At 48.5% G+C, this 25,077-nt stretch overlaps 11 protein-coding genes across 11 annotated transcripts; 4 read left to right on the top strand and 7 right to left on the bottom strand.

Annotated features, from left to right (window-relative positions):
* Nucleotides 1–332: 332 nt before the first annotated feature.
* On the top strand, nt 333–1,199 carry BDV27DRAFT_140659 (uncharacterized protein; the record flags this gene model as incomplete). Its single annotated transcript, XM_032069700.1, has 2 exons — nt 333–573; nt 628–1,199. The coding sequence occupies 2 exons, from the start codon at nt 333–335 to the stop codon at nt 1,197–1,199; spliced, it is 813 nt and encodes a 270-aa protein (XP_031933301.1).
* BDV27DRAFT_119825 (VOC family protein) lies at nt 1,143–2,023 on the bottom strand. The gene has a single exon (XM_032064951.1). The coding sequence runs from the start codon at nt 1,823–1,825 to the stop codon at nt 1,352–1,354; it is 474 nt and encodes a 157-aa protein (XP_031933300.1). The 5' UTR covers nt 1,826–2,023; the 3' UTR covers nt 1,143–1,351.
* A 1,138-nt stretch (nt 2,024–3,161) lies between these two features.
* BDV27DRAFT_90401 (uncharacterized protein) lies at nt 3,162–4,055 on the bottom strand. Its single transcript, XM_032077912.1, has 2 exons — nt 3,983–4,055; nt 3,162–3,929 (listed from the first exon to the last, which is right to left on the bottom strand). Exon 2 carries the CDS (start codon nt 3,896–3,898, stop codon nt 3,395–3,397), a length of 504 nt encoding a protein of 167 aa, XP_031933299.1. The 5' UTR covers nt 3,899–3,929; nt 3,983–4,055; the 3' UTR covers nt 3,162–3,394.
* A 1,119-nt stretch (nt 4,056–5,174) lies between these two features.
* BDV27DRAFT_170827 (major facilitator superfamily domain-containing protein) lies at nt 5,175–7,167 on the bottom strand (the record flags this gene model as incomplete). Its single annotated transcript, XM_032075424.1, has 7 exons — nt 5,175–5,242; nt 5,299–5,404; nt 5,458–6,280; nt 6,346–6,466; nt 6,519–6,660; nt 6,775–6,890; nt 6,945–7,167. The coding sequence occupies 7 exons, from the start codon at nt 7,165–7,167 to the stop codon at nt 5,175–5,177; spliced, it is 1,599 nt and encodes a 532-aa protein (XP_031933298.1).
* Nucleotides 7,168–8,111: 944 nt separating this feature from the next.
* BDV27DRAFT_170825 (putative glycosyl hydrolase) lies at nt 8,112–10,035 on the top strand (the record flags this gene model as incomplete). The annotated part of the gene is made up of 3 exons (XM_032075423.1): nt 8,112–9,250; nt 9,311–9,564; nt 9,633–10,035. Exons 1-3 carry the CDS (start codon nt 8,780–8,782, stop codon nt 10,033–10,035), a joined length of 1,128 nt encoding a protein of 375 aa, XP_031933297.1. The 5' UTR covers nt 8,112–8,779.
* Nucleotides 10,036–11,627: 1,592 nt separating this feature from the next.
* On the top strand, nt 11,628–14,190 carry BDV27DRAFT_170823 (Zn(II)2Cys6 transcription factor domain-containing protein). The gene is made up of 2 exons (XM_032075422.1): nt 11,628–12,206; nt 12,265–14,190. Exons 1-2 carry the CDS (start codon nt 12,139–12,141, stop codon nt 13,757–13,759), a joined length of 1,563 nt encoding a protein of 520 aa, XP_031933296.1. The 5' UTR covers nt 11,628–12,138; the 3' UTR covers nt 13,760–14,190.
* A 79-nt stretch (nt 14,191–14,269) lies between these two features.
* BDV27DRAFT_119816 (uncharacterized protein) lies at nt 14,270–15,938 on the bottom strand. The gene has a single exon (XM_032064950.1). The coding sequence runs from the start codon at nt 15,402–15,404 to the stop codon at nt 14,622–14,624; it is 783 nt and encodes a 260-aa protein (XP_031933295.1). The 5' UTR covers nt 15,405–15,938; the 3' UTR covers nt 14,270–14,621.
* A 334-nt stretch (nt 15,939–16,272) lies between these two features.
* On the bottom strand, nt 16,273–17,564 carry BDV27DRAFT_152370 (uncharacterized protein; the record flags this gene model as incomplete). Its single annotated transcript, XM_032071553.1, has 2 exons — nt 16,273–16,629; nt 17,154–17,564. The coding sequence occupies 2 exons, from the start codon at nt 17,562–17,564 to the stop codon at nt 16,273–16,275; spliced, it is 768 nt and encodes a 255-aa protein (XP_031933294.1).
* Nucleotides 17,565–18,374: 810 nt separating this feature from the next.
* BDV27DRAFT_140653 (putative MFS monocarboxylate transporter) lies at nt 18,375–19,865 on the bottom strand (the record flags this gene model as incomplete). Its single annotated transcript, XM_032069699.1, has 3 exons — nt 18,375–19,286; nt 19,344–19,581; nt 19,648–19,865. The coding sequence occupies 3 exons, from the start codon at nt 19,863–19,865 to the stop codon at nt 18,375–18,377; spliced, it is 1,368 nt and encodes a 455-aa protein (XP_031933293.1).
* An 873-nt stretch (nt 19,866–20,738) lies between these two features.
* On the bottom strand, nt 20,739–21,997 carry BDV27DRAFT_140652 (uncharacterized protein; the record flags this gene model as incomplete). The annotated part of the gene is made up of 3 exons (XM_032069698.1): nt 20,739–21,177; nt 21,246–21,613; nt 21,830–21,997. The coding sequence occupies 3 exons, from the start codon at nt 21,995–21,997 to the stop codon at nt 20,739–20,741; spliced, it is 975 nt and encodes a 324-aa protein (XP_031933292.1).
* Nucleotides 21,998–22,417: 420 nt separating this feature from the next.
* Nucleotides 22,418–24,815, top strand: BDV27DRAFT_90332 (amidase signature domain-containing protein). The gene is made up of 6 exons (XM_032077911.1): nt 22,418–22,998; nt 23,068–23,337; nt 23,400–23,541; nt 23,606–24,033; nt 24,116–24,299; nt 24,354–24,815. Exons 1-6 carry the CDS (start codon nt 22,717–22,719, stop codon nt 24,713–24,715), a joined length of 1,668 nt encoding a protein of 555 aa, XP_031933291.1. The 5' UTR covers nt 22,418–22,716; the 3' UTR covers nt 24,716–24,815.
* Nucleotides 24,816–25,077: the final 262 nt, after the last annotated feature.

The raw sequence follows: 25,077 nt of genomic DNA, 5'->3' as shown, positions 1-25,077 counted from the left end.
TCTCGATGCTTTTCATAGGCCGAACTCGCATCCGGTAAGCGCTATCCAGAAACGGGGCCAATGGGAAGAACGGAACCCCTGCCTAGCTTCACTACATTAGCGCGCAATGCTTAATTGGGATCTTCTGCCGTGCTTCACTCGAGATATAATGTCAGATTAGGTAAGGAAGCATGGACTATACCACGGTTGTGATCGAAGAATTGCTCAAAGTCATGTATGACCTCGGTGAATGATGGTACCTTGATTGAAATACATATTTCGATTCTTTTCCTTACCTGGGATGTACATCTATAACCGACCTAAAGTCGCTCAATCGACCATTCTATGACAACATGCTCTTATGGTTGTGGGTTGCCCTCCTCTTCCTAGTTCATCATTCTCTCGCTGGATGTCCTGCAGTACTTCTTCCCCAGCCAGACATCTGGCCTGATGGCAAATTCTTCTATCCCAACGGAGCGCCCCAGTGCTTCACGCAAGGATCAATCATGAATATCAGCTGGGAGACAAAGTACAAGACGACCAATCTGTATCTAGTTCAGGGTGCCAACTACAATGATCCAGTCGCTCTTACATGTAAGTCCAGGTGGTACCCACACATTAGACTGATGATCTTGACAACAGCTACAGTGAACACAGCAGCTACCTGGCACGAATGGAGAGTTGGGTACCCGACTCGAGATGATACCAAGCCGTTTGTACTCCGACTAGTCAACGCACAGGGTTCGAGCGACGACATGGCAGTTGGGGGGATCTGGAGCGCCAGATTCTGGATCGGTTGGAATCAGGATGCTTCGTCTAGCTCTATCCTTACTCCTACGCCAACGCCCACGGGGGTTGCGACCGTGACAGATGAATCATATAGCACTACCACCATCTCTGCCTCGTCAACAAGTCCCTCGGAATCAAATAAAGAAACTTCATCGCATGGTAAAACCCTCGGGATAGGCATTGGTGTTGGCTTAGGTGTGCCTCTCTGTGGTGCTGTTATTGTGGTTGTGCTCTTCTTACGTAAAAGAAGAAATCAACCCAGGGCCGTCGTTCATGACGGGCCCTTTGCACCACCTGCTTCTAATACGAGTTGCACAAATCTAGCTGGCCCGGAGAATATGTTTCTCGAGGGTAAGCGGGCGTATGAACTCTCCGGCGAAAGTAGCAGAAAGGAAGCCGACAGTAGTCATGTTCGATATGAGCTAGCTTGATCGATGTTGATCGTATCACACCGTCCAGGAAACGGAGTTTGGAAGTGAATAAGGGCTATCACTAATAGTAGACTGCGCATAAGGAATCTCACATCTCCACCAAGTCCAATACAGACATTCTGTATACCCCTGTTCAGTTCCTCCCCAGTAATTCATTCAAGACTGAGTTGCCACGATACTCCAAACCGATCATTCACCCACGCAAATTGGCGGCTGAACCCATAGTTATCCAACGACATAAGTACCTCACCTCCTTCACCCAAAGCACCCACAATACGATCGATCGCATTTTCACCATGTTCATCGTTAAATTTAACAAACAACGACAGCGAAGGAGTGAACTTGAAGGCATGTTTCACGTAGCTGTCGATTGCCATCACCTCAAGGGAACCCCCAATGTTCGCTCTGGCCATGGAAACCTTCCCTTCAGTACCTGCTTCCCCGGGTCCATAGCGCGTAATGGAGATGATAGTGGATCCTGGGATTGTTTGGACGTAGAAGTTCAAGGCCGCTTCGGCGTCGCCTTCGAACATGAGGAAGGGGTTGACGGATGTTGTAATTGAACCCATTGTTGTTTGCGAGTGAGAGTAATATGGCCGTGTGCTATCGGCATGGATATCGTGCATTGAGTCGTTTAGAAAAGCGACGTATTTAAACTAGTTTAAGTCTCCAGGTAGTTTAACTTTGCAGTCTAGGCAGCACTAGGCAGAACACAATGTTTTGTGGGGATTTAATGGCTCTTGGCAAAGGGTCTATTCATCCCTTTGACTTTTTGAGTCCTCGATTGAGTTATAAATTCACTCACCTTAGATATATAATATAACGGTCCCTTGGTTGGAATTGGTTTTGGATAAAGTAATTTTAATTGATCATGTTCTTTGATCAGAGCCGCCTTGATCATAGAGCCACGATATATTACGAGACGGCCGTCTACTTCCAACAAGATCCACATACCTACGATAACTGATATACATAGGCTTAGCGTACAGCCAGAGTGGTTGGCTGGTCTTTAACAAGTTATATAACTACTGTAGGATACGATTTATCCCCAAGCACGATAGGCCACTTATTGAGGATATGAAAAACCTCTTCCTCGTAGAAAATTAAGGCATGGACACTTATTCCGAAACAGCTAAAGATAGTAGCGTACGTGCTTTTCTTTGTTAGTTTCACGTCTACCCACATCATAGTGCAGTAGGTATTAAAGTCAGTTCTTCTTTGCCGCCACTTGATTACAAGAACTGTTTAGCTAACCATGGGAGCTTTTGTATCGAAACCTAATGTGTAGATAATTATGCACTGTAATAGACAGAAGCCCACCCAGTTTATCACAAGCCTCGCCTAAACCAACACGAATAATTATAGAGTAATCTAGTAAGCATAGGCATTATGCGCTTACTATTTCCAGACGACTATAGGCTTTCCCTTCTATATCGCTCAGTACAAAGACTAATGTTCACGGGCCACGGAATGGACCCTTTACTAATTCCGCACTCGAACGGATACAACGGATGAATTAGGCATCCACTGGAACTTCATGGCAAATCAGCCATCTAGTCTTGACAGCTAAAACTTAGTCACGGGGCAAGCATCTGGTCCAGATTGGGGCCAAAAGGACCAGCCTTCTTCTCCTTTCGGAAACCCCGTCGCTAAGCATAGGGCCTTGAGTGGTCTCCTACTCGAACATTATATCCCTCTATCCGGTAATGCCGAGCTATATTTAGCCTTGAACATAGTAGGGTTACATCCGGTGTTGGGACCGCCAATTGGCATTGCATTTTAATATATTGTGGAGCAATTTTGCATACTAATTCTCTCTATTATGCCATTATAGCTGCGCCATTCAGGATTCATTGGGGCTAGAGTAGATTTAGGTTAGCGAGCATTCCCTAGACTCCAGCTAGGCTGTACGTGGGTTATAATTTACAAAATATGAAAGGAACGCCCGGCTTCTTCCCAAGGGCTTAGTCTCCCCGAACGCTGTTAGAAGTCTTCTCATTTTTATGATTTTTTTCTCTGGTTCATTGTTCTGTGAATGGGTAGAAACTGGAGTCATACGACTTGAAGTAATCACACTTAACCAGCAGTGAGTAAAATAATTATCTACTAAAGAAAATGAAGAAAAGGAAAAAGGGTAGCTACTATGCACCCTCGATCTGCTTCGGGCCCAAACTCAATCTACAAGACGTTGCAGCTCACACCACCTCTTTTTGGTCAATATCCGGGGTCAGATGATCAGTTGATGCAGGCACTAAAGACGCCCTTCCACTACAATGTCGCTTTCGAAGACTCTTCACAGCGAGTACAAAAGCAACAATCCCGACGGACAGTATTGTCAGCTGCCATACGTAAGGCTCAAGGAGAACTTCGGTGATAACAGCCTTCAGAGGGGAGGGCGGTCGTGCAGTCAGTCGGTGCAGAAACTCGCCATGATAATGATGGGCTCGCAACTCCGTAGCATCAGGCATTGTCAAGTGACCACTTTCGCGCGGACTGCTGTCGAGGTCGAGGGGATGATGGAATAGCGGAACTTGCAAATCGATACCGGGGATGGGCGGATGGTACTCTGAACTTTCAGTGATCTCATAATTCTTGTCTTTTTCTTCAAGCCATCGCTCATAGTCGGTCTTCGGCCGATTATGTTGTAAAGACTGTGATTTATCTGTGCGCACTGGACTCATTTTGTATTGTGTTGCCATAGATGCTTCCTCAGTCGTATTTTGCTGCAGACTCCAGAGTTAGCCCTTAGGTCGTTAGGTAACAGAACTTCATCAACGACTTACTTGTCCTAGGTAATTTAGCACCATTAGTAGTGTAGTTTGTCGCTCGCAGAGAACAAATGCAGACAATATAGAGTAATCTATTAAGCTCAGTCCAGCTCTTCAAGTAGCACACACGACGTTTAAGGCTCAAAGACGCTGGCTGTACAGGCGATTCATAGACAGGATATCAATGATGTTCTAAATCATCTCGGTCTGCCCTGCTGGTTGGAGCTTTTCAGAAGTAATCTTGAGAATAAGCCATTCGCAAGAAGGTGCGGCTACAAGTGTGAATTTAGCGCCGAGCGGTCTCTATGGAGGATTTGTTATGGGCCAGGATGTTACTTTGCTGCCACTAATACTAGGTGAATGGTAACGACGGATCCTATAATACTGTAGTATTAACTTGCATGAACAGGGGTTCCCCTGTTGTGATGACGTGGGAAGTTGCTGTAGATGGGACTTGTGAATTTTCCTCTTCCAGCATTGGTGATCCCCAACGCATTAGCCCAGCACGGCGCACTGGAATTAATAAGGGAATAAATAAATAAAGTGATTGAACATTCCGTCGGTCTTATGGTGGGACTAATGATAGGTAGTGGAAAAGCATATGTTAGGTTGTCGATTCCATCCATATTGAACCTCGGCTTGATGGCTATAATATTGCGCTCTTTAGGGCATAACCATGTGTGGGTACCGGAGAACCCCCTTTACATCCTTGTCTTGTTGCTTTTTGTAATTAAGCATTTTTGTTCTACCTAGTGTAGTTAACTGAATGTCACTCACGTGGATAATCAGAATGTGTCCAAAATATTACACAATAAGGGTATCGATCAGGCGACTTTATCAGGATATGACTTGTTTCTTCAGAAGGCTCTTGTTTGAGTAACCATGAACAGCCTACATCAAACGTCGCCTTTCCCAGAGGCCTTTGCTGTTTTTACAGGGGCAATACGAGAGAATACTAACAGTATGAAGCTGGAATTCAACAAAGAGGTACTTGGACGCAGAAATCGGCTCGTTGGGACACAGCAGCTGCCAGAGCTGAGTAGTTAACCTTCAGGGCAGCAGTGCTTTGGAAGTAATGCAACTGCGATATGTTTTATGTACAAAACGGCCTGGGTGACGGGTTTTATAACGAGGACCAAGGATTACTGATTATGATAAGGTCAATTCACTGTCCATCGCTAACACTTTTCAAACCCTTATTTGCATTCTACAAGTGATGATGGCGGATCGTCAGTGCAATCAACGAGCCCAAGATCGAGAAGACCAGACAGATTACTACCCATTTTTAATTAGCATAAACATACCTAGTCAAAATCGTGAAAAAGACTCACCGTAAGTATTCTTCAATCCAGCCACAAAGCAGCCCACCACAATCTCCCAAATCTTTCCCTCGAGTTTGGCTATATAATTCGTATCCGACGTTGCGCGACGAATAATCTACGGACTGTCAGTACACGAGCTTTCCAATCAATCTTCTCGAGCTCTATTACCTTATTCGCCCCCTTGCCGTGCAGGTTCTGTTCTAACTGATGCTTGAATCCTAATCCGAGAACCGTATTGGTCATGGTGATGCCAGTCGTCATGGCGAAACTGACTATGAGCATGTATCCACCGGTCGCCATGGCCATGTTCTGAGGCTCGAGTAGAGCTGTCATAGCGACGAAAGCAGACGCCGATGCGATGCCCGTACCTATACCTCCGGGAATGATATATAAGGATTCTCCAAAGTTCGTATGGCCGTTCCATCGGATGAGCATGAGAACATGAGTAATTGCAGCGACAAGTCCTCCAACGACTAACAATGCCTTGTAGCGGCCTGTTCGACGGATGAACGTGCCCGCTAATAAACCTCCGACCGTGTTTCCGACCACGGCTGGGACCAGATGGCCGCCTGCGACGGTCGCGGAAGCGCGTTGTGACACTTGGAAGTATAATGGGACAGAGAATAGCATGCCCAGCTGGCTGGTGATCTGAAGGAACCCAACCATATAGCTGGATGCCACGTTTGGTCGGGCAAGAATCCGAAGATCGAAGATGGGCTCGGCTGCGACACGTTCAGCCCAGACGAAGAGCACAAGTAATGCGATACCGATACCGCCCAACAGGAAGGAAGGGAGTGAGATCCATGCGAAGGCATGGCCGCCTCGATCGAGGAGCATGATGATCGCCACCACGGATGCTCCAAGTAGGCCCGCTCCCAGGAAATCAACGCGGCGAATAGAGGCTTTCGATGGGGCGTGGTATGTGATGTTCAGCTTGGAAATAACTAGAAGGCCACCGAGGACGATGAAGGGGATTTGTAGAAGAAACAACCTGGTACCATAACAAGACCCTATTGTTAATGAAATTCTTGAAAAGGATTTCACTCATAAGCGTACCAGCGCCATCCGATGGCGTCCGTCAGCCATCCACCAACAGGACCTCCGACACTTCGACCCAGAGTCATGGCGATATTGATATATGCTCTCCATGAGGCGACCTCACGTCGGGGAACGATATCTGCAAAGCAAGTCAGCCGCCAAGGTTCTATTCTGATTTGTGAAGAGCATACCAGTGATAATAACCGAACCAAGGGTCATAATGCCAGCACCTCCGATACCACTGACTGCTCGGCCTACTATGACCGTCCAAAGATCCCGACCGATGCCCCTGAATAACCACTCGTTAGCAGATGAGTGCACCACCACGCTATACTGAACCTACGAGACAGCACAGCCCAAGCCAAATAGTACGTATGCCGCAAGTAGAAGCGCTTTCCGTCCATATATATCGCTCAACTTTCCGTACATCGGTTGCGCGGCACAGACCCCCAGAGTATACCCCGTCGACAACCAGCTGGCATCCTGAAGCTGGTTGAATTCAGACGACACCTTTGCCGTCGCAGCCATAACTAATGTGCTATCGGCATTCGAGATAAATTCACCTATCGTAAGTCAGTCGCCTGGTATCCGCTCATCCAGCCAATACAATATCTAACCGAGTAGTAAGACAGCCACGATAGTGCTGATACTGGTCGACAGCTCTACTTTGCGTTCGTCATTTGCGGTCGGACTGGAAAGCAAGGGACTTTCCTCGTCATGGCCATGGCCATTTGGCTGTCTGTCGCTGTCCTCCGAGATAACCTGGTAAGAAGGCACTGTCCCGCCCCGTTCCTCCTGAGAGGAATCACGACGACCCACTGCATCTGTTTCGGTGACCATAGCTGCAGTACCTGAATGTTATCTATCCAAACATCATACTAACAAAGAACGAAGGGAAAATAAGTTATCTTATCATTGCGACAGCTTAAGCTAGCTCGATGGCGCAATTGCCGAAAGTCGTGCGTGCCTGGCCCTAAGCCTTTATCCGGCCATATAGAGGCTCCTTAACAATACTGGGGTCTACTCAGATAACGACTTTCACTTCTTCTTACTGGACAGTATCAAGGAGTTATTCAACAGGCGAGATTGAATCCCACCGATTTCACACGATGGGCACCAATCATTTGTGTGGAATTTGGTTGCTCATCGGATACCGGAAGCACGTCATATCGGATATGGATGACTGATCCACCGACTCCGATATCGAGCAGTATACTACTTTGACGTTGGAATAAAGTCAATAGAAGTTTCAGATTTTATCCACAAAGGAATTTAGCTACAGTGACATTGTGATTTGCACAATTAGTGGCATTTGTAGGGGTTGCGCCTTGTGGGGATTGGGACATTCTCCGGGACTACAGTGATTATATATTTCAGACTGCTCCGCTGGCGGCCATCTAACCGACAAGGCAAGAGATTTTACTCAAGGAATAACACAATAAAAAAGCAAAAATTTTTCTCTGGGTCAAAAGAAAAAAAGGCAAAAAAAAAAAAAAAAAAAAAACTATTTGTCATGGATTGGCCAAACGAAAAGGCCGAACAAATCATTCCATACGGTTGTGCGAGGACATACTCAGAGCACTTCAAGATTTTCAGTCGAAAAATTTGAATCTCCACAATAGGGCTGTCCACAACACATTTTCAATGCCCGAAACGCCGAGAAGTCTAGAGCTGAATAAACAATACCCACTTATGGCATCGTGAAAGGGAACTAAAGCCGAGTCTAAAGAATAGGATAGTTCTGGGTTCATCCGAACCATGGAAAGGATCCGGTCGAGGCTCAGATTCGATAGGTGCTCACCTAAGGTTCGACCATGTATCCCTTGAAGAGCGGTTGGAGAATACATGCCCCTTTCATTGTGAGTTTTGTTTTGTTTCAGTCTACATATGGATCGTAGCGGTCCGAGCTATTGATAAGCTTATACAAATGGAATGATATTTGCCTATCACTGGTGACTATTGAAAATCCAACCAATATATCGGCAAGTGGCCGACGATTTCCAACGCTCGGCACTTTCGGAGGTTTGTGGCAACACAAAAACTGGCGGAGATCAACCATGGATCACCGGTCAAATCAGGAAATGATATTCAGGACCCATCAGGTACAATGTCAGGAACAGGCAGAGGATTGAAGTCTGAAGTTTAAGCTCGGCATTAACGGCGGCTAATCGGGTGATGTATCACGAATGGGTCTCTTGTTTCAAAGAATGGGGCTTGCTCCATTCTTTGCATAGCAGGGATGTGACAGGGCCATCTGATCGATTCCAGAATGCCTGAGGGCATCTGCACCCCTGGTTCCTTGTTGCCTGCACACTTACGTGTTTCGCATCTCCCTTGGCTCCTGCATTAGTGGGGGTCTATTATTTGAAATTTTCCGGCGTTATAAGAAGCAGGGAGATGGCCATTGTTGCTGACCTATCTTGTACTATCTCTCTGTATCCCAATTCGAAAAATGTCTCCCTCACCCCGGTCGCTTTTGGCCCCCTTGCTCCTGGCGACATGCGTGTCCGCACAGAGTGCCGCTATCTCCCGAGCGGAAACCGCCCTCACCACGCTCCAGACATGGTATAACCCATCCACAGGCATGTGGAATACCTGCGGGTGGTGGAACGGTGCCAATTGCATGACAGTCTTGGCGGACCTGGCGCTTGTCGACGACTCTGAGTCGGTCAACAACACTGTGAAAGGTGTATTCGCAAACACCTTCAGTGTTGGGCCCGCGTCGAACCCGTATCCAGACCGGAACAATGATTCCTACTATTCAAGTGCCGTCCAGAGCAAACGGCGTACGGTAGACGCCACGCAATGGATCGATGGGTCCTATGATGACGATGCATGGTGGGGGCTAGCGTGGATCGCCGCCTACGATGTGACAGGAATCAATGATTACTTGGATCTGGCAGCCGGGATTTTTGAGCATCTGGTAAGGATTCCCTCTTTTGATTTGCTGGGTAAGCATTGTTGCTAACAAGGAGCCGTTCAGAGTCAAGCTTGGCCATCGAAGTGTGGTAATGGAGGAATCGACTCCGACTTTACACATGTTTACGTGAATGCCATTACGAACGAGCTTTTCTTCTCTCTCGCGGCACACCTGGCCAACCGTGCATCTGATCGCGACTATTATGTCGACTGGGCTCGCCGGCAATGGACGTGGTTCAAGAATAGCGGGATGATTAACTCGAACAACACCATCAACGACGGTTTATCGAGCGATTGTAAAAACAACGGGGGGGCGATGTAAGTCCCGACCATCCAATATTTCATGCAAACATGATTGGACAAGTAGACTAACAACACCCGAACAGATGGTCTTACAATCAAGCGGTCGTTCTAGGAGGTCTCGCCGAACTAGACCGGGCAGTCTCTAACGAATCGTACGTGGATGCCGCAGCGAAGCTTGCCAAAGCCTCGATTGCATATCTGGCGGACGACAACGACATCATTCATGAGTCGTGCGAACCGGACAGCTGTGACAGCAACGAAACCCAGTTCAAGGGTATCTTCATCCGAAACCTAAAGCTTCTGCACTCTGTCGCGCCAGACGACGCGTACACGAAGGTAATCAACGCGTCTGCCAACAGTATCTGGCAAAACGATCGGAATGCGCAGAACCAGCTGGGTGTGGACTGGGCGGGCCCCGTCTCTCAGGTGGATGCTTCGACACATAGCTCGGCCATGGATGCATTGGTTGCTGCGATTGGGATTTGATTTTGGAAAACTTTGAGCTTCATTGAGTCAAGGCGTTGAGGACATAGACAGTTAGATTTGCATATCTGCTCTGGAAAGCAGCATAAAAGACATTGACTTCTTTACATAGTTTTACATCATATTGCATAGCGCAAATACCAGAAGCATTTCAAAAAATTAAAATGGGAAAAAAGCGCATTTTTGTGGTCTGTTTGACTTGTTTGTCTGGAGCATATCATTTATCAGTCAAGCGGTAATGAGGGCGGTGGACACTTTGTGTCGGCAGTATAGAGGAATGTGTACATACTGTTGTGAATCGTGACATATTTGACGCGTCAGGATAAGTTGTTGTCCACCACTTGAACGTATTTAAACTCCGCCTTCAGTAAAGAATCTCTTGTGTCAGACTCTCTGAGATCCTCCATAGTCCCACTTAGTGTAACTTGCAATGGCACAGCCGCCCCGGGAATCCACCAGTACGACCCACCACGGAGATGGGATCAACGATCCATAAGCGAGCAGGCTAGTGATCACCTCGAATCCCAAGGCGCTAGATTCTGGCCCATTGGCCGATTTTCTCCTGTAAAATATGCGCCCAATTAACTATCTTTAACAGCCCATCGTTTCACGGCATGTATACGACACGCTTGGCAATGCACCGCCGCTCCCAAGCGATTTTCCCGACAGGATGATTAAACTGTATAGGCTCTAGTGGCAGAAGAACTGTTCGTACTTTGCGTAAGTGAGCCGACTGAGCACTGATGTCTGCAGAGCCCAAACTGCAGGAGTTAATCCAATACCATGGTCTTGAAGAGGATGCTGTGGCAGTTTGCAAGCACTTGGATTATGAAGCCTTGGAACACAACATTCTATGTTCGGAGGAAAATTTAACAACTGCAATTAAATTTAATTCAGCCGGGGCGGTAATCGTTTTGTGTATGCACCTCCGCGCGTTGACTGGGATGCGCTTGAGCGCAAGGTATCAACGTGGGAGCCCTCGCATGAAGAACACAAGCGAGCAAGTACAGCACCCCGCTAGCAATAAATATGATGTCAGACGCCCTCGATGGGCTCCCTTACTTTCTCAAGAGCCACTGAAACCTACAATACCCATTGAAGAGCTCACACACTCTCCCTCGGAAAATCGTCGTGCCGCAGATCTAGAACAGATGGACATAGGAGACCAGCCCACGTTGGGTTGGGCAACGGATTCTCAAGAGTTACCACATGTTCTGGTTGACAACTTGAAAGCACCTCAGATGCAAAAGGTAAACGAGGAGAAGAGGCGCCATGCCAATCTACAGTATTATTTAGATTATCTTAAGTGTTTGTTACGAGGAGAACCACGGTTGCGCTTGCCCTTGAGACAGGGAACCCTAGACGTTCCACGTGGCTACCACTGAGATAGTCCAGATTGTTATTATGGCTGAATATGTTGAAACTGATATAACCTATCCTTCAGACCCCTCTTGTGGAAACCTTTCCCCCCTTTTTTTTTATCGCTGGATATATATTGAGTTGAAGTGGACGTGATTGGGTAGTACGTGTTCTTGCTCCGAGTCAGGCTCACCTGATGATAATCGATATCACTATTTCAAATACCGACGGGACTTGTTCTACATATTAATCACGAAGGTTCATACTATTAATCTGCTATATTGGAGTGTGATCCGGCTCTTGACATGTTATATCTGTAAACCTCCCCGCACGCTAATTGTAGACGCTGGCGCAGACATGGTACGTACTCTGGAATCAAGGAGCACACACCCTCGCATTTCCCTTAAAGTTCTGACGAGTCGAAAGAGATCCACAAACATGCCTTTTGGCGAAGTTATTCATGAAGAAACCCCGGCTCATTTAGCGCGATTGATTGTGATGACGCCACGTAATTTAGTGGGGACTTGGGTTCAAACAAACTAGAGAGAGAAGGGGGGCATGAGATCATCCACCCACTCATAAGCGAGGTTCCTCTTCCGGAACACTTCGAGTCAGTCGAGAGAGGAGAGGATGAGTTGATTGTGTTCAGCCCTAGCTGCAGTCCAGCTCAACTAAGGTAAAGCTTAACATATGTGCTGTATTTTACCCCCCTTGACCCCCGCGCAGGAATCATAACCTGGTCTGGAAATGCCAGAAGCTCCTCCACGACGCAGGAAACGCGGAAGGCGGTCTATGACGGGATGCCGGACGTGCCGGTAAGAAAAAAGACCAAGACCGAACGCGTGGGTGAACCTCGGCTAATCTTTGGCGCAGCGCTCGCCGCATCAAATGCGATGAGGCTCCCACCAAATGCAACAACTGCACCGCTGCAGGACTGAAGTGTGAGGGATATGACTTGTGTCGGTTGCCAATTAAGAGGAAGAGCCCGCTGGGACGTATCCCAGAAGTGGAGCTGTGCTTGGGCTGGGTTCCGACCGCGGACGAGAGACGCTGCTTCTCCTATTTCCAATATCGTTCTATCCCAAGCCTGGCTGGATTCTTCGACTCCCAGTTATGGCAGCAACTAGCTTTACAGATGAGTCGCGCCGACCCGGCCGTTTACCATGCCGCCAATGCGCTAAGTGCCCTCCACGAAGACTCGGAGACGACCAAGCTGTTGCTGGTAGGCGAAAACCTCCGTCGGCCCTTACATCGGTTCGCCCTGGAACAGGCCAGCAGATCGTTTGCTCTTCTAAACCGACGATGTGCTTCGCAGGATCCTGAACGCCTTGAAATCGTGCTGCTATGCTGTCTGCTCTTTGTTCTTGCCGAGTTGCTATTGGGACAGTATACCAGAGCTTTGCAGCACTTGCGAGGTGGTCTCCGAATCCTAAAGGAAGCACCACACGCCCAGAAAAAGTGTATCCCGTCTTGTGTTATCCAGGCATTCCGACAGTTGGACGTTCAATCTGCGCATTTTGGGTCTGGCCCATTCTTATTTGGGAACGACGGGCTCAAGGAACTGTCCGACGAGGATTTTGTCCGGCCCCTGCACAGTCTAGAAGAGGTACGACACAATATAAACTCTCTACTCCATGCTGGTGTCCATTTTCTCGCCAATCGTTGGTCGCTTTCCAGCACCGAGGTCCAGGCCAATTACAGCAAGTTGTGCCTCAGGCAGCAGCGGATCCTGTCTCTATATACCCGTTTCCGGCGCCAATTCGAGATATTTTACGATCAGTATTATCCTACTCTGAGTTATAGGGGGCAGCAAAGCGCAGATATTGTTCGACTACAATATCGTAGTCAGCTGGTCGCTGTTAAAACCTGTCTTATGAAGAAACCCGTACCTAATGATTTGATCCCCGAATATGAGGATCTACTGTTAGCCCATGAGGCATACATGGCAAAGTTCACGGAACGTCCGACAATTACATTGGATTTGGGAATTATTCCAGGGCTTCACACGGTTGCTGTGAATTGCCCGCGATATGCCATCCGGCTGAGAGCAATCAAAGCTCTACTTTCCTGGCCTCATTATGAGGGTATCATTAGTTCGACGTTCGCGGCTTCAATAGCCATTGTTTCTCTCAAGGCTGAATTAGAAGCTAAAGACCAGCAAGGTACATCCCGTATTATTGGTGAAACCGAAGAGGAAATTGCTCGGTACCTGTTTGACACTGTGACATCTACGCAAAATATCCCTAATTGGACCACCGTACGCGCTTCTCGATTTTTGGAGCATTATAAAGAAGCAAAACCATCCCCTGTCCCAGAAAGTGACCAGAAATCCGAAACGTATCGGCAGAAGAGGCTAGTATATCGGTAGTAATGGACAAAGGCCGACAGCGCATCTGCTGAAAATAACATGCGTTGGGAGGGGTCTGTCTACAGCTTGGCCGTAACGCCTTCCTTCAGCTCTTTCTGAGCCTGCTCACGGAGCATCTTGCGCAGAATCTTCCCTGACGGGTTCCTGGGGATGATATCGATGAAAACCACCCCACCAGTGATCCGTTTGATCAGCGACACCTTGCCATCGATGAATTGCGCAATGTTCTTGGCCGAAGCGGCCTGGCCGGGCTTGAGCACAACGTAGGCCCGAGGCCGCTCGTCGTTGTCGCTACGTTCAAGTTAGGGCTCGCTGCAATGGCAGACAAGCCATCATGAAATAAGAAGGTCTTACGTGGCAATTCCGATCACGGCGGCATCTGCGACGGTTGGGTGTTCCAGCAGTAAGGCCTCGAGCTCAGCGGGGGGCAACCTGATTGCTCTTGACCTTGATCAGCTCCTGTGTCATATCTGTTAGTTAATGTTCTATATCAGTCAAACCCAGTGCTCACCTTCAGTCGGTCTACAATGTGGAACTTGCCATGGTCATCCACAAAAGCAACATCGCCTGCCTTGAGCCACCCATCTTCCGTTTTGGTTGCTTTGGTCGCCTCCGGATTTTGCCAGTACCCTTTTATGACATTCTGTCCGCGCACCCACAACTCCCCGCGTTGTTTACGCTCTAGGAGTTCAGTCACGCCGTCCTCAGCCATGATCTTAGCTTCACAGTTGGCGTTCAGCTTCCCCAACCGCAGCCGAAAACCCCTTCTCTCTGGGATCCCAATTCATCACCGAACAGGTGGTTCTGTTACGTCATTCATGAGCATATGCAACTGTATTGAAAATGGCGAAAGGAAACCTTACTAAGTCATCCCATAACCTTGCCTGATATTCACCTTTCCGGGAGGCCACAGGGCCTGCACCTGCTCACAGACTTCCCTGCTTAATGGCGCAGCGCCACACCCTATATCCTCAACACTACTCAGATCATACTGTTTGACCGCCGGGTGTTTGGCCAAGGCAACCACAATAGGTGGCACGACAACATTGTCAGTAATGCGGTATTTCTGCGTGTATTCGAGCATCCGGATGAAGTCAAATTTCGGCATGATATACACGGGCGTGTTCAGCGCTAAAGTCGCCGCAATCATAATCATCTGCGCCATAGCATGGTACAACGGCAAGAAGCATAGACAGCGTTTGCGAGCCCGCTTCGCCTCATAGTTTGGATGAAGACGCTCAATGTACGTGAACTGCAGCATGTTGGCGACGTAGTTCTTATGGGTAATCTCGACGCCTTTGGGTCGGCCCGTGGTACCGCTGGAGTAGTTCAGCGCGAGGGTTCGATCGGCTAGCTCGATTGTTGTCAACTCCTCCCAGGCAAATCCCTCGCCTTCTTCTGGGGATGCGACCAGCTCGCCCCAGTATCGACACCCATTTTTGCCGACACCTGGGCCATCGTATAGGGCGTTGTCGAAAACAAATACCCTGTCTCGACTCATGCCAACTAGCCTGGCTGCCTCGAGGCCCGTGTCTAGGCTAGCACGCGCACAGATCAAATACGTCGCATCGCTATCCTTTAGCTGATAGGCCAGCTCACGCGGCACGAACATCGGGTTCGCGCCCGTGAAAATACCTCCCACCATGATGATTCTAGCACAGGGAAGAACAGGTCGTTTCCAGAGAACATCAGCACGCGGTCGCCCGGACGCAGATCCGACTTTCGGAGTCCGGCCGCAAATCGTTGACTCCAGAGCCGGAAGTCATGAGTCGTGAAATAATGCGTGTCCGGGTGTTCGGCGTCCAAGAAACATCTATCGGTCTTGGATAGTGGTGCGGTGGGTGAGGTCAGTAGGATCGATACCAGGTGGGTGTCGGGGACATCGATCCGCCAGCGCGATTTGTACGGCATGGTTAAATTCAATTCAATATGGCAGAAACAGACAAGAGATGTATGGAGAAAGGAGGTTACTTTGGGAGAAGGTAGTTGTTTGAATACGTGTCCCTTATAGGGGTGTAATAGTTTCTTTGTCTTCTCTACAGGGGTGTGAGGTTGTTTTAATGCCGATGGCTGTCTATATTATACCCTATTAAGTAATAACTGCTGATACATGCGTGTCCAAGACGTGAAAGCCACAATTTGTACCAAGAATGTTAGATTCTAGCAGTTTATAGTCAATTTGACTAATCAGTGTCATAATGCTGGGTGAAGGGGTGGAGATTCGAGGAAGATGAATGTAGATCCCAACATGGTACAATTATAAGTCTCCCTAGGAGCTAGAAAAAAGAACAGTGTGACAAGATAGACGGCCAAGACACCCAACAAATACCTATTGCTTTGTTCTGTCGTAATTGGACTAAAGCTAGCACCATAGCCATAAGCACTAGTGACAGTTATGCGCGCTATGTCGCATATCCCTGTTTATTTTAATTAGCTTTCCAACAAACATAATCATTGACTGATTGCCCTTAGAACACATATAGACTAAGCCATGCTTAAATAAAGTACAATCATCAGAAGCTATAAGCGTTATCGGAGTCTAGAATTGTACCTAACATATCAGCATTATACCAACACACCGAAGGAGCGGTAGAAAAAGCTGCCACATCATCTGATCGTCCCACGATGGATCCGCTGAACCCTGAGAAATGCTCTCCCTGCTGCTCGTGTGCATTTGGCATACAATCAGATGCCTCCATGGACTGTGTTTGTAGGCTTTCCGGGCCATTCGTAAGATCGTCAGCCGAGGTATCCGTGATGATCGACGTGCGAGAAGCTTCCCCTGCAGGTTGGTCTTTGTCCGATAATGTGTGATGACCTTGGGCCCTTGATGCCTGTTCGGAGCGAGACGGTGTTTTGTCTATGAGGGGCTTGCACATCTCGATCAGTGTTATGCATAATTTACTAAGCCTGTCGATATATTTATTGGCCCCAATGACGGGGAGGAGGGCATCGCTTGTTCGTTGTATTAGGTGGAAGTCTTGAAGGTTGGCGGTACAGATAACGGTACAGAAGACGACGAAGATGGGGGTGAGGGGATAGAATACGATAGCCCTATCGATATGTTAGACTATTGAGGCAAGAAGACAGAGGGTAGGGACTTGGTCGCACCAAGAGAGAGCTGTGCAGAATCCCGTTGACCTGATAAACATGCTTCTATTTTGCAAAGGCACTCGAGAACTTGACGAGCGGAGTGAAGGCACACTTTCCGTCGTGCATTATCAGATGCCATGTTTGGGTCCATTATGATAATTGTTGTGAAGATTGAATAGTATGTAAACTCGAGAATGTACCAATGCAGTCGCACGTATATATCGGCTTAGTCGGTCAGGGATGCAAGGTGTTATCGATGGTTAAAACAGGATCTCGCAAATAGGTCGTGGTATAGACTCACACTAGTGATACTACTTTTGATGGCCTCCATGTGTCGGAGGATAGAGCCGATCTCCGTCCGACAAGTGTTGTGGTCATTCTGACCTCCTGCAAAGACCAAGTCAAGTGCTGCCTCCTGAGCTTGTGCGATACCCAGAGACAACTCCATAAATGGGGTCATGGGATTAGAAGCATCTGAAGGGATAAACGATGTCGCGGGTACGGAGAGCTTCGGTAGAGCCTGCGGTCGCATGAGCAGCATACTCGTATTCTTCTCAAACAAGTAGCACCAAGCAATGCAGGCATGAACCTCTTCTATATCCTCTGATTCGGATATAACGTTGACAGGGTTATGATACCCAAAAGCTACCAATGTTCGTGCTGCAGATATAGTCAACGCTGAGCGTCCCGGAATGTCCCCTAAGACTTCCATTACGGTTACTTACGGACAATAGTTACTCAAGGCCTCCTCTTTAGAAATCCCGAGGCGGAAATAGGAAATACTTACACCAATATCTTCGACAGTACCTGGAACAAAGCCCGGGAAGACTTTTGAATCCGAATGCTCTCTCGGGTTGTCAGTTCTCCGGACTAACCACGGCGGATCAGTTTGTGTCTCAGTATCAAATTAAGTGGGATGATAGATGGCGGAACTGGGGGGTAATTTGGGTATATATTGCATTCAATATTATTATGGCGACCGTGCTGTATTATATATTTGGAGTAAGGGGCTCGAAGGTCCAGCGGAAATGAGGCATAGGACGGTCAAATTGACTTCGAGGGTTTTGGTGAGGGCAAGTGCCTTATCTATATTATGGAGGCTATTGGTCGATATATATATCACCATCTGACCAACGCAACCTCCTTTCTTGTAAGAAGCCATTATTCTATAATAATCAAAGAGAAGTAATATCCGAAAGTGTACCAGCGCCAGAATTAACACCACAATGATTAAAGCCTACTGATCATCGGTGACACTTTCCTGATCGGGAAGGTCTAAAACAATACAGGTGTGCAGATATAATCAGGGTAGCCGGATGATCTGTGGCCCACTTATAGCTGGACAGTCAGTTTGGGAGCGATTCCTCAGTAGGTTTGGTAGGTGACGATGGATGTCTACTTGCTTTTACCAAGGATGTGATGAATTATGGTTCATGAACTGGTTTATGCGCAGTCTAGCTTCGGAGGGCCGGACTGCTCATACAATCGGTAGTGCCTTTTATTCCGAGCTGTTTCTATTCCATTACTTGGCCTCCCGAGCTCTATTACGATCGTACCTAACTGCAGCAATAGTCGGCCACATTTGTAAGAGCACAGCTCCTACCATTAAACTCCCAGCGAACACCTGTGCCCGAATGAAGTTCTTATGTTCAAGGTCGACCAAGGCTCCTGCAATGGGTGCCCCGGCCAACGCTCCAAAGGAACTAATGCCCCACATCATGCCCATCCGAGTGCCTAGGTAGTTCTTGTCTGGAGTGAAAACGGGGTGCGCGACGATAGAGGTCGGTGCGGTAACCAGAACCCCACTCAGGAAACCCCAGTAACAGGCCCAGACAATAAATCCAGCCGTATTGCTTGTTGCAATCCAAGTGTACATAGCGACTGCCGATGCCGCGGTACACGAAATCAGGACAAAGATTGTGTTGATACGAGATCCTAGCAGGTAAGGGACTGTTCGTCCGAATGCCGACGCTCCATTGATGATGGACACCAGGTAGAAAGAGAGGTTCGTTTCTGTGTTCAATTTGACCCGTGCGTAGGTGGCAACATAGAAAATCGGAACGTAGTAGGCGAGCATCACGCAGGTGAGCGATACCGATAGGAGCATGAATGTTGGCTGTTTCAGAGCTTTCCATTCAACTAAACTTCGGGCCTGAGTTTTCTTACCCGGATGGCGACAGAGGATCGAGCAACTGATGATAGCCATGAATAGATTGATGAACCCTATGCAGCGGACTGCCCAAGGAAATCCGATCAGAGGTTGCAGGCGACGGAACATGATTGGGAAGATGACGCTCCCAACACTAGACCCGATTGATGCGCAGCCAACCGCCACTGCTCGCTTCGTCGTAAAGGAGGAGGATAACACCACCATTGCGGGGATGTACGAGACTCCTCCGCCTAATCCCGTGCAGAAGGCTTGGGCAAGGAGTACCTAGGGACTAAGATTAAACCCCATGCAATATGGATGGGTGTATGGATACGGTCTTACTTGGTAGTATTCTGTCGCTAGACTTGTCATCATCATGCCAAATACGATGAGGAAACTACCACCCGAGATTAGTATGCGCAGATAGCCCGCGTCGACCAGTGGACCAGTGATCATTCCCACCATGGGGATCAGAGTGGCCTGAATGCTACCGATCCATGAGATAGCTGAGGAGGATTGGCCGCGCAGTAGTACCGTTCGATAGTACTCCTGGAACGCGCCGAATGTGGTAATTAATCCCCTTAGTGAGTGGGTCAGCATGCCTATACCATTATGTTTACTATAGAAGTCATCGACTGGAACGTACCAGGTATTCACAAAAACACAGAAGGCCGCCGCCACATTGAGCCACGATTGCAAACCGCCATTGGGAGGAGGCTTTTCTTGTTGTGCACCGTCGCGGGTGGATGTATCTCCGACTCCCGGTTGTTCGGGCTGTTCCAGGCGTTGATCGGGATACTGGGCATGATCATCGTTTCGGGAGGCTTGCCCGGAGAATTTCTCTTGCATTCCCATGTCTGTCATGCTTGGAAAATTTCCGATAAGAGCCCAAGAAAAAGCGTCGGACATTCATATTTATTTATTCGCGGGAATGGTTCCGTCTCCCCGCAGCGGAGGTTCCCGACTGTCATTTTTACCCCGTGGGGTCTTTGTCTTTCGTGTTTCTGGACTGCATTTACCGAATTCTCTCGCCGGCGCTCATCCTTCGGCACGCTTTATCCGAGAGCTCTGGCGCGTTCACGTGGGACCAGGTGACTAAACCTCTTTTCCGCCTGTTCATCCTTTAGCCGACTCGGAATCGTTCTATTAATCCACCTCTGTGATAAGATGGAAACTCAGTCAAAGCCTCAGAAGCTCTTTCGCCTCGTTCTAAACACCCAGTATGTTGTGTCTACTGCTGAGCGACACATTCAACAACAACTAAACTAAATCGACAGCAATGGCGAGCTCTGATGTGACGAACTCCGCTCATGACGCCATACACTGACAGGAGGAAGTTCCTTTCGATCGTCGTAGTATGATTTCAAGATCATTGAGAATTGTGGTGATACATTCGGCGCAAAAAGCATGTTCTTCCGAGGGAAGTCAAGTGGTCTCGAGTTCGGCTGAGATTTGCGTCTTGGCATCGATTGGTCTGATTTGAAATGCCGGAGGCCAAAGAACAGACTGGAAGACACGCTACCAGTTAACTCTCTACCATGCATTCGTGCAGAGGGCATCGACTATACTCGCCGGGCCATTCGCTGTGCTTTTCAGGTCAACCCTGTGTAGCACATAACGTGGACTATTGTCCCATTCGTCCTGTTTTAGATCAGTTCCAACATCAATACTGGATCCGATCGCGATTTGATTCACACGAGTGAGTACATTGAAGATTAGGCGAAGTGTTGTCCCCAGTCATGGCGCTGCATTTGGGGGTGCTTTGATATGCTGAAGCTCAACCTTAACCTCTTCCAAAACTCGAATCTCTCGTGCCCTGCTAGAGCCATCTTCTCGTTCGCCACCCGTGGTAACATCACTATGGTGATAATTCTCGGCGCCTGGCCGCACCCTCCACGGCCCATGAATCTCTTTGTACTGGGGCGCTCGAAGCCAACCTCTTTTACTTGAGCTCTGGCGTCTAGGGGTCAAACTCGAGAATCCCAGCGCTCGGGCGAAACTTCGACTGAAGATAATCTTTAAAATCACGCGCATGGTCGGGAGGCAGGTGCAGACAATTGCGAGGGAAACCTCGATAATGGACCACATGAATCCGCGCGCATAGTCGAATGTCACATCCCAGTTCCCAAGGACAAGCATCGACGAAAGGAGTCGCACGAGAGCCGCGCCACAATCACTAAGCAACATAACTATCAGTCATATTTGGTCCTAATTTAGCCACTCATGGGGTTGAAGGGTCCATACATAAGGCCGAGGACAAAGATGAGTGTTAAGGCAACCTTCTGTGCGGTCGGAAGCTGTAACTTCCACATGTTCGGGATCGGCATGAGCCACACTGCCAGGTCGGTGGTGATGTTGACGATGGCATAGCCGACGGCGAACTGCTTGAATGGGATGCATTTCCCCTGGCCGGTCCAGAACGCACTGATTGGTTTGCAGTTGAAGATGGCCAGAAAGGTCATGATAATCGCCCATACACTGACAATTGCGCCCACAGCGTACACAATCTTAAGGAACCGGGAGGACACGAAGATCCTACGATACAGCAGCAAAAGTGACAGCTTCACGGCTGGCGGTGCGAGGATATAGAAGATCTGGAAGTAATAGAGAAGCTCAAGAAACACAGCGATATCGGCTTCTTGGACGACTTCTCTGTGCTTTCCTAGCCCATGTCCTCTACCTGGATGATGCAAAGACTGTGAGTACAACCACCAATCCCTACGGCTGAGGAAGAATCCTTACATGCAATAAACAGGCCATACAGTACCCAGTCAAGCAGCTGGCCGACGTCAGTCAGTATCCTAAGCCAAACCGGGATCTGTATTTACCAATGCGACAAATATTGCCCAATCATCGGCGGCAAGGGCTAGGTTCTTCAGCTTTCTTGCCATGAATCTCGCGATAACTGCCAGAGTCGCCAGTCCGATGAATATACTGTTAACAACCCAAAGCAACGGGCCTCGGTCCTCATGGACTGAAGCGGTGCTAACCTGCATGTTAACGATGAAACGACCGAAGATCTTCCTCTAGTCGGAGGTTTCAGCAGAGCTTTTTGTTATGTTCGAACAGCCGGTAAAAGAGGGAAAGATAACTTTTGCTTATGCCGAGAAAGCTGTGCCTGATCTTATCAAGAAATTTCACAGAGCAGGACGATTTTTCTCCCAGTCCACAACAGCGTTGCACTCTGTACCCGGGTGCCTAGATAATGTGATGCATTAGCATAATCCTGGCCGAAGTTCAATACCCACACCTGTCACGTTGATTCGAGCGAAGGAGCACTACTATGAAACTATCCGGTGGATCCTGATCGTTCGGCCGCTTCACGTTCAGCTAAGCAGAGGGTCTGCATGAATTGGACAAGGATCATGATCCTGTGCCAAGACTACCATCCAGCCCTGAGACTTTAGATGACAGTGAAGATCGTTGTGCGATTAGCCATCTCAAACAAATACCCACCGAGCACGTTTGGGACAAAATGGCCTAACGTGAATAATTAAGTAAAGCCGTCCCGCCGCGGAATGGCGACGAGGGAGCGATGTAACATGGGTTATAAATACAGTATCTATAAATCCACGATACTGCACTCGTGGGTTCGCTTTACTAGACCGGGGTTCAGATCCTACCTTGAACAGCGCTTTATGTGTAAGCTTACGCGCAGACGCCAATAGCTTAAGTAGCCGCGACAAAGCGATCAGCGCTAGGCTCCGTTGCGAAAATGGAAACCCCCAACGAGAGGCCTTCCTGGCAAGAAATTGCTCAGGGGGTGCAGGCGACTCGCGATGCCTCTATTACACGTGTCGACCCCCCTATACCTTTGTTGCCTGCAACACTCCCTGACCGGGTGATCGATATTCCTCGACAACTCCTCTCCCCTTCGGAGGTATCCATCACAGAAACCCCTGCTGAGGATTTGGTAGCCTCTCTAGCTGCGGGGAAATTGACTGCGACAGCGGTCACAAAGGCTTTCCTGAGACGTGCAGGAATTGCCCAAAAGCTGGTGAGCAAATTGGCAACACTCCCGTAAAACACCTTGGCAGTCAACGCTAACGCCTTCTGCCGTATATAGACCAACTGCATCTATGAACTCCTTCCCGAGCGCGCTCTTGCCCGGGCAGAGCAACTGGACAATTACTGGGTCGAACACGGAAAGCCAGTGGGGCCATTGCACGGCTTACCGATCAGTGTCAAAGCCCATGTAGGAATTGCCGGACGAGACAATACAGCCGGCTTTGTCGGCTGGGTTGGCCGAAAGAATACGGAAGATGCGAAGATCGTGAAGATTCTCGTCGACGCGGGTGCCGTAGTGTATGCAAGAACGACGGAGCCACAGGGTTTGGTATGTATTTTATGCCCAGGCAGCAAGAGGCCCATGCCTAGGCTAACAACAGAGAAACATAGATGGCACTCGAAACCTGTAGTAACATCACAGGCAATACAGTGAATCCACACAATACGGCACTCTCTGCCGGCGGTTCTTCTGGGGGTGAGTCGGCGTTGCAAGCGCTTTATGGCAGCCCCCTCGGAATTGGGTCAGATATCGGTACGTCGCATAGTATTTCTCATGGATATCAACCTCAGATACTTGAAGCTAAGCTCTTTCGTAGGTGGCAGCATCCGATCTCCTGCTTCTAATTGCGGGCTCTATGGCCTCAAGCCCACCAATGGTCGCGTTCCATTGATCGGATGCGCCGCATATGTGATCGGCTGTGAAACAATTCTGGGCACCTTGGGGCCACTCTCGCCTACTCTTGGAGGAATTAAACTGTTTATGAAGACTATACTAGCAGCCAAACCTTGGACTGGTGACCCGTCATTGCATCAAATTCCATGGCGCGATAACGAATCCCACATCTACCGAGACGGAAAGAAAAGGCTTACTGTGGGAGTTATATGGGATGATGGTGTCGTGAAGCCTGCGCCACCGGTAGCAAGGGCCTTGCAAGAGACAGTCGAACGGTTGAAGGCCTTTTCTTCTGATGTCGAGGTCATTGAGTGGAAGCCTTACCAACAGAAAGAAGCATTAGAGATTCTTGTAAGTCTCCTCACGTAAACCCACGACTGTGGAGGGTTCTTCAACGCAAAACAAGGACTGCTTAACTAACGTCGCAATGAAGACGAGACTCTACGCTCCGGATGGCGGGAAGGCATTTGCTAAAAACCTTGCCCTTTCAGGAGAGCCTTATTTGCCACTTCTGGCATGGACGCTCCGCGATACTCCTGGCGTCGAAGAGCTCAATCTGCATGGTGTCTGGGAGTGGACCCTTAAGCGTGAAATGTTCCGCTATTCCTATTTTCAAGGTACGACGATTTTTTGGAGGATTAGTTGTAGACTGCCCGTGCTGACTTTATCAGAATGGAACTCGGTCGCTCCAGAGATGGACGTTATCCTCTGCCCGGCATATCCGACACCCGCGCCACTGCTTGACACCTCCCGTTATTGGGGTTACACATCAATCTGGAATCTGTTGGACTACCCAGCAATTGTCTTCCCTGTCACCAAAGTCGATCCCGCAAAGGATGCGAAGGACACGACGTACACGCCCCGAAACGATTTCGATAGTTGGTGTCATGAGCATTACGATGCGCAGAAACAACAGGAAGCACCGGTCTGTTTGCAGCTGGTAGCGAAGAGATTTGAGGACGAGAAAGTCGTCGAGGCGCTGGAGGCCATTAAGGAGAAGATTGGATTACCTTTCGTGGACTGCTTCGCATAATTTGGGCCATGTGTTCCACCGATGCGATTAGCACCAGGTCGATCAAAGCATGCCACGCATGATTCAGTTGTGGGTGTGGAAGATCATCTGCGCTAGTTTCGCAAGTCACGTCATTGGAGATCCTGTACTCAATGCAGACCAAGTTATTGAAGGATAAAACCCTATTTCATGTCTCGGAAAACTGTACAGGCTTCCTAGAATGGTATCCCTTTCGGATCTATCTGATCGAGAGCAAACTAGTAGCCGTGCATGTAAGGTTCCTTGCCGATCTTCATATGAGAACACGAACAGGGCCTATATCATATTCGATATGTCGCAAACTTCTTCCTCTTTAGTACACTCCACAATACGGGGGAACACAA

The sequence above is a fragment of the Aspergillus caelatus genome (genome assembly GCF_009193585.1).
Source record: "Aspergillus caelatus strain CBS 763.97 unplaced genomic scaffold BDV27scaffold_5, whole genome shotgun sequence".
NCBI lineage: Eukaryota > Fungi > Ascomycota > Eurotiomycetes > Eurotiales > Aspergillaceae > Aspergillus > Aspergillus caelatus.
The sequence above is the reverse complement of the archived record's forward strand: the minus strand, read 5'-3'. Positions and strand labels throughout refer to the sequence as shown.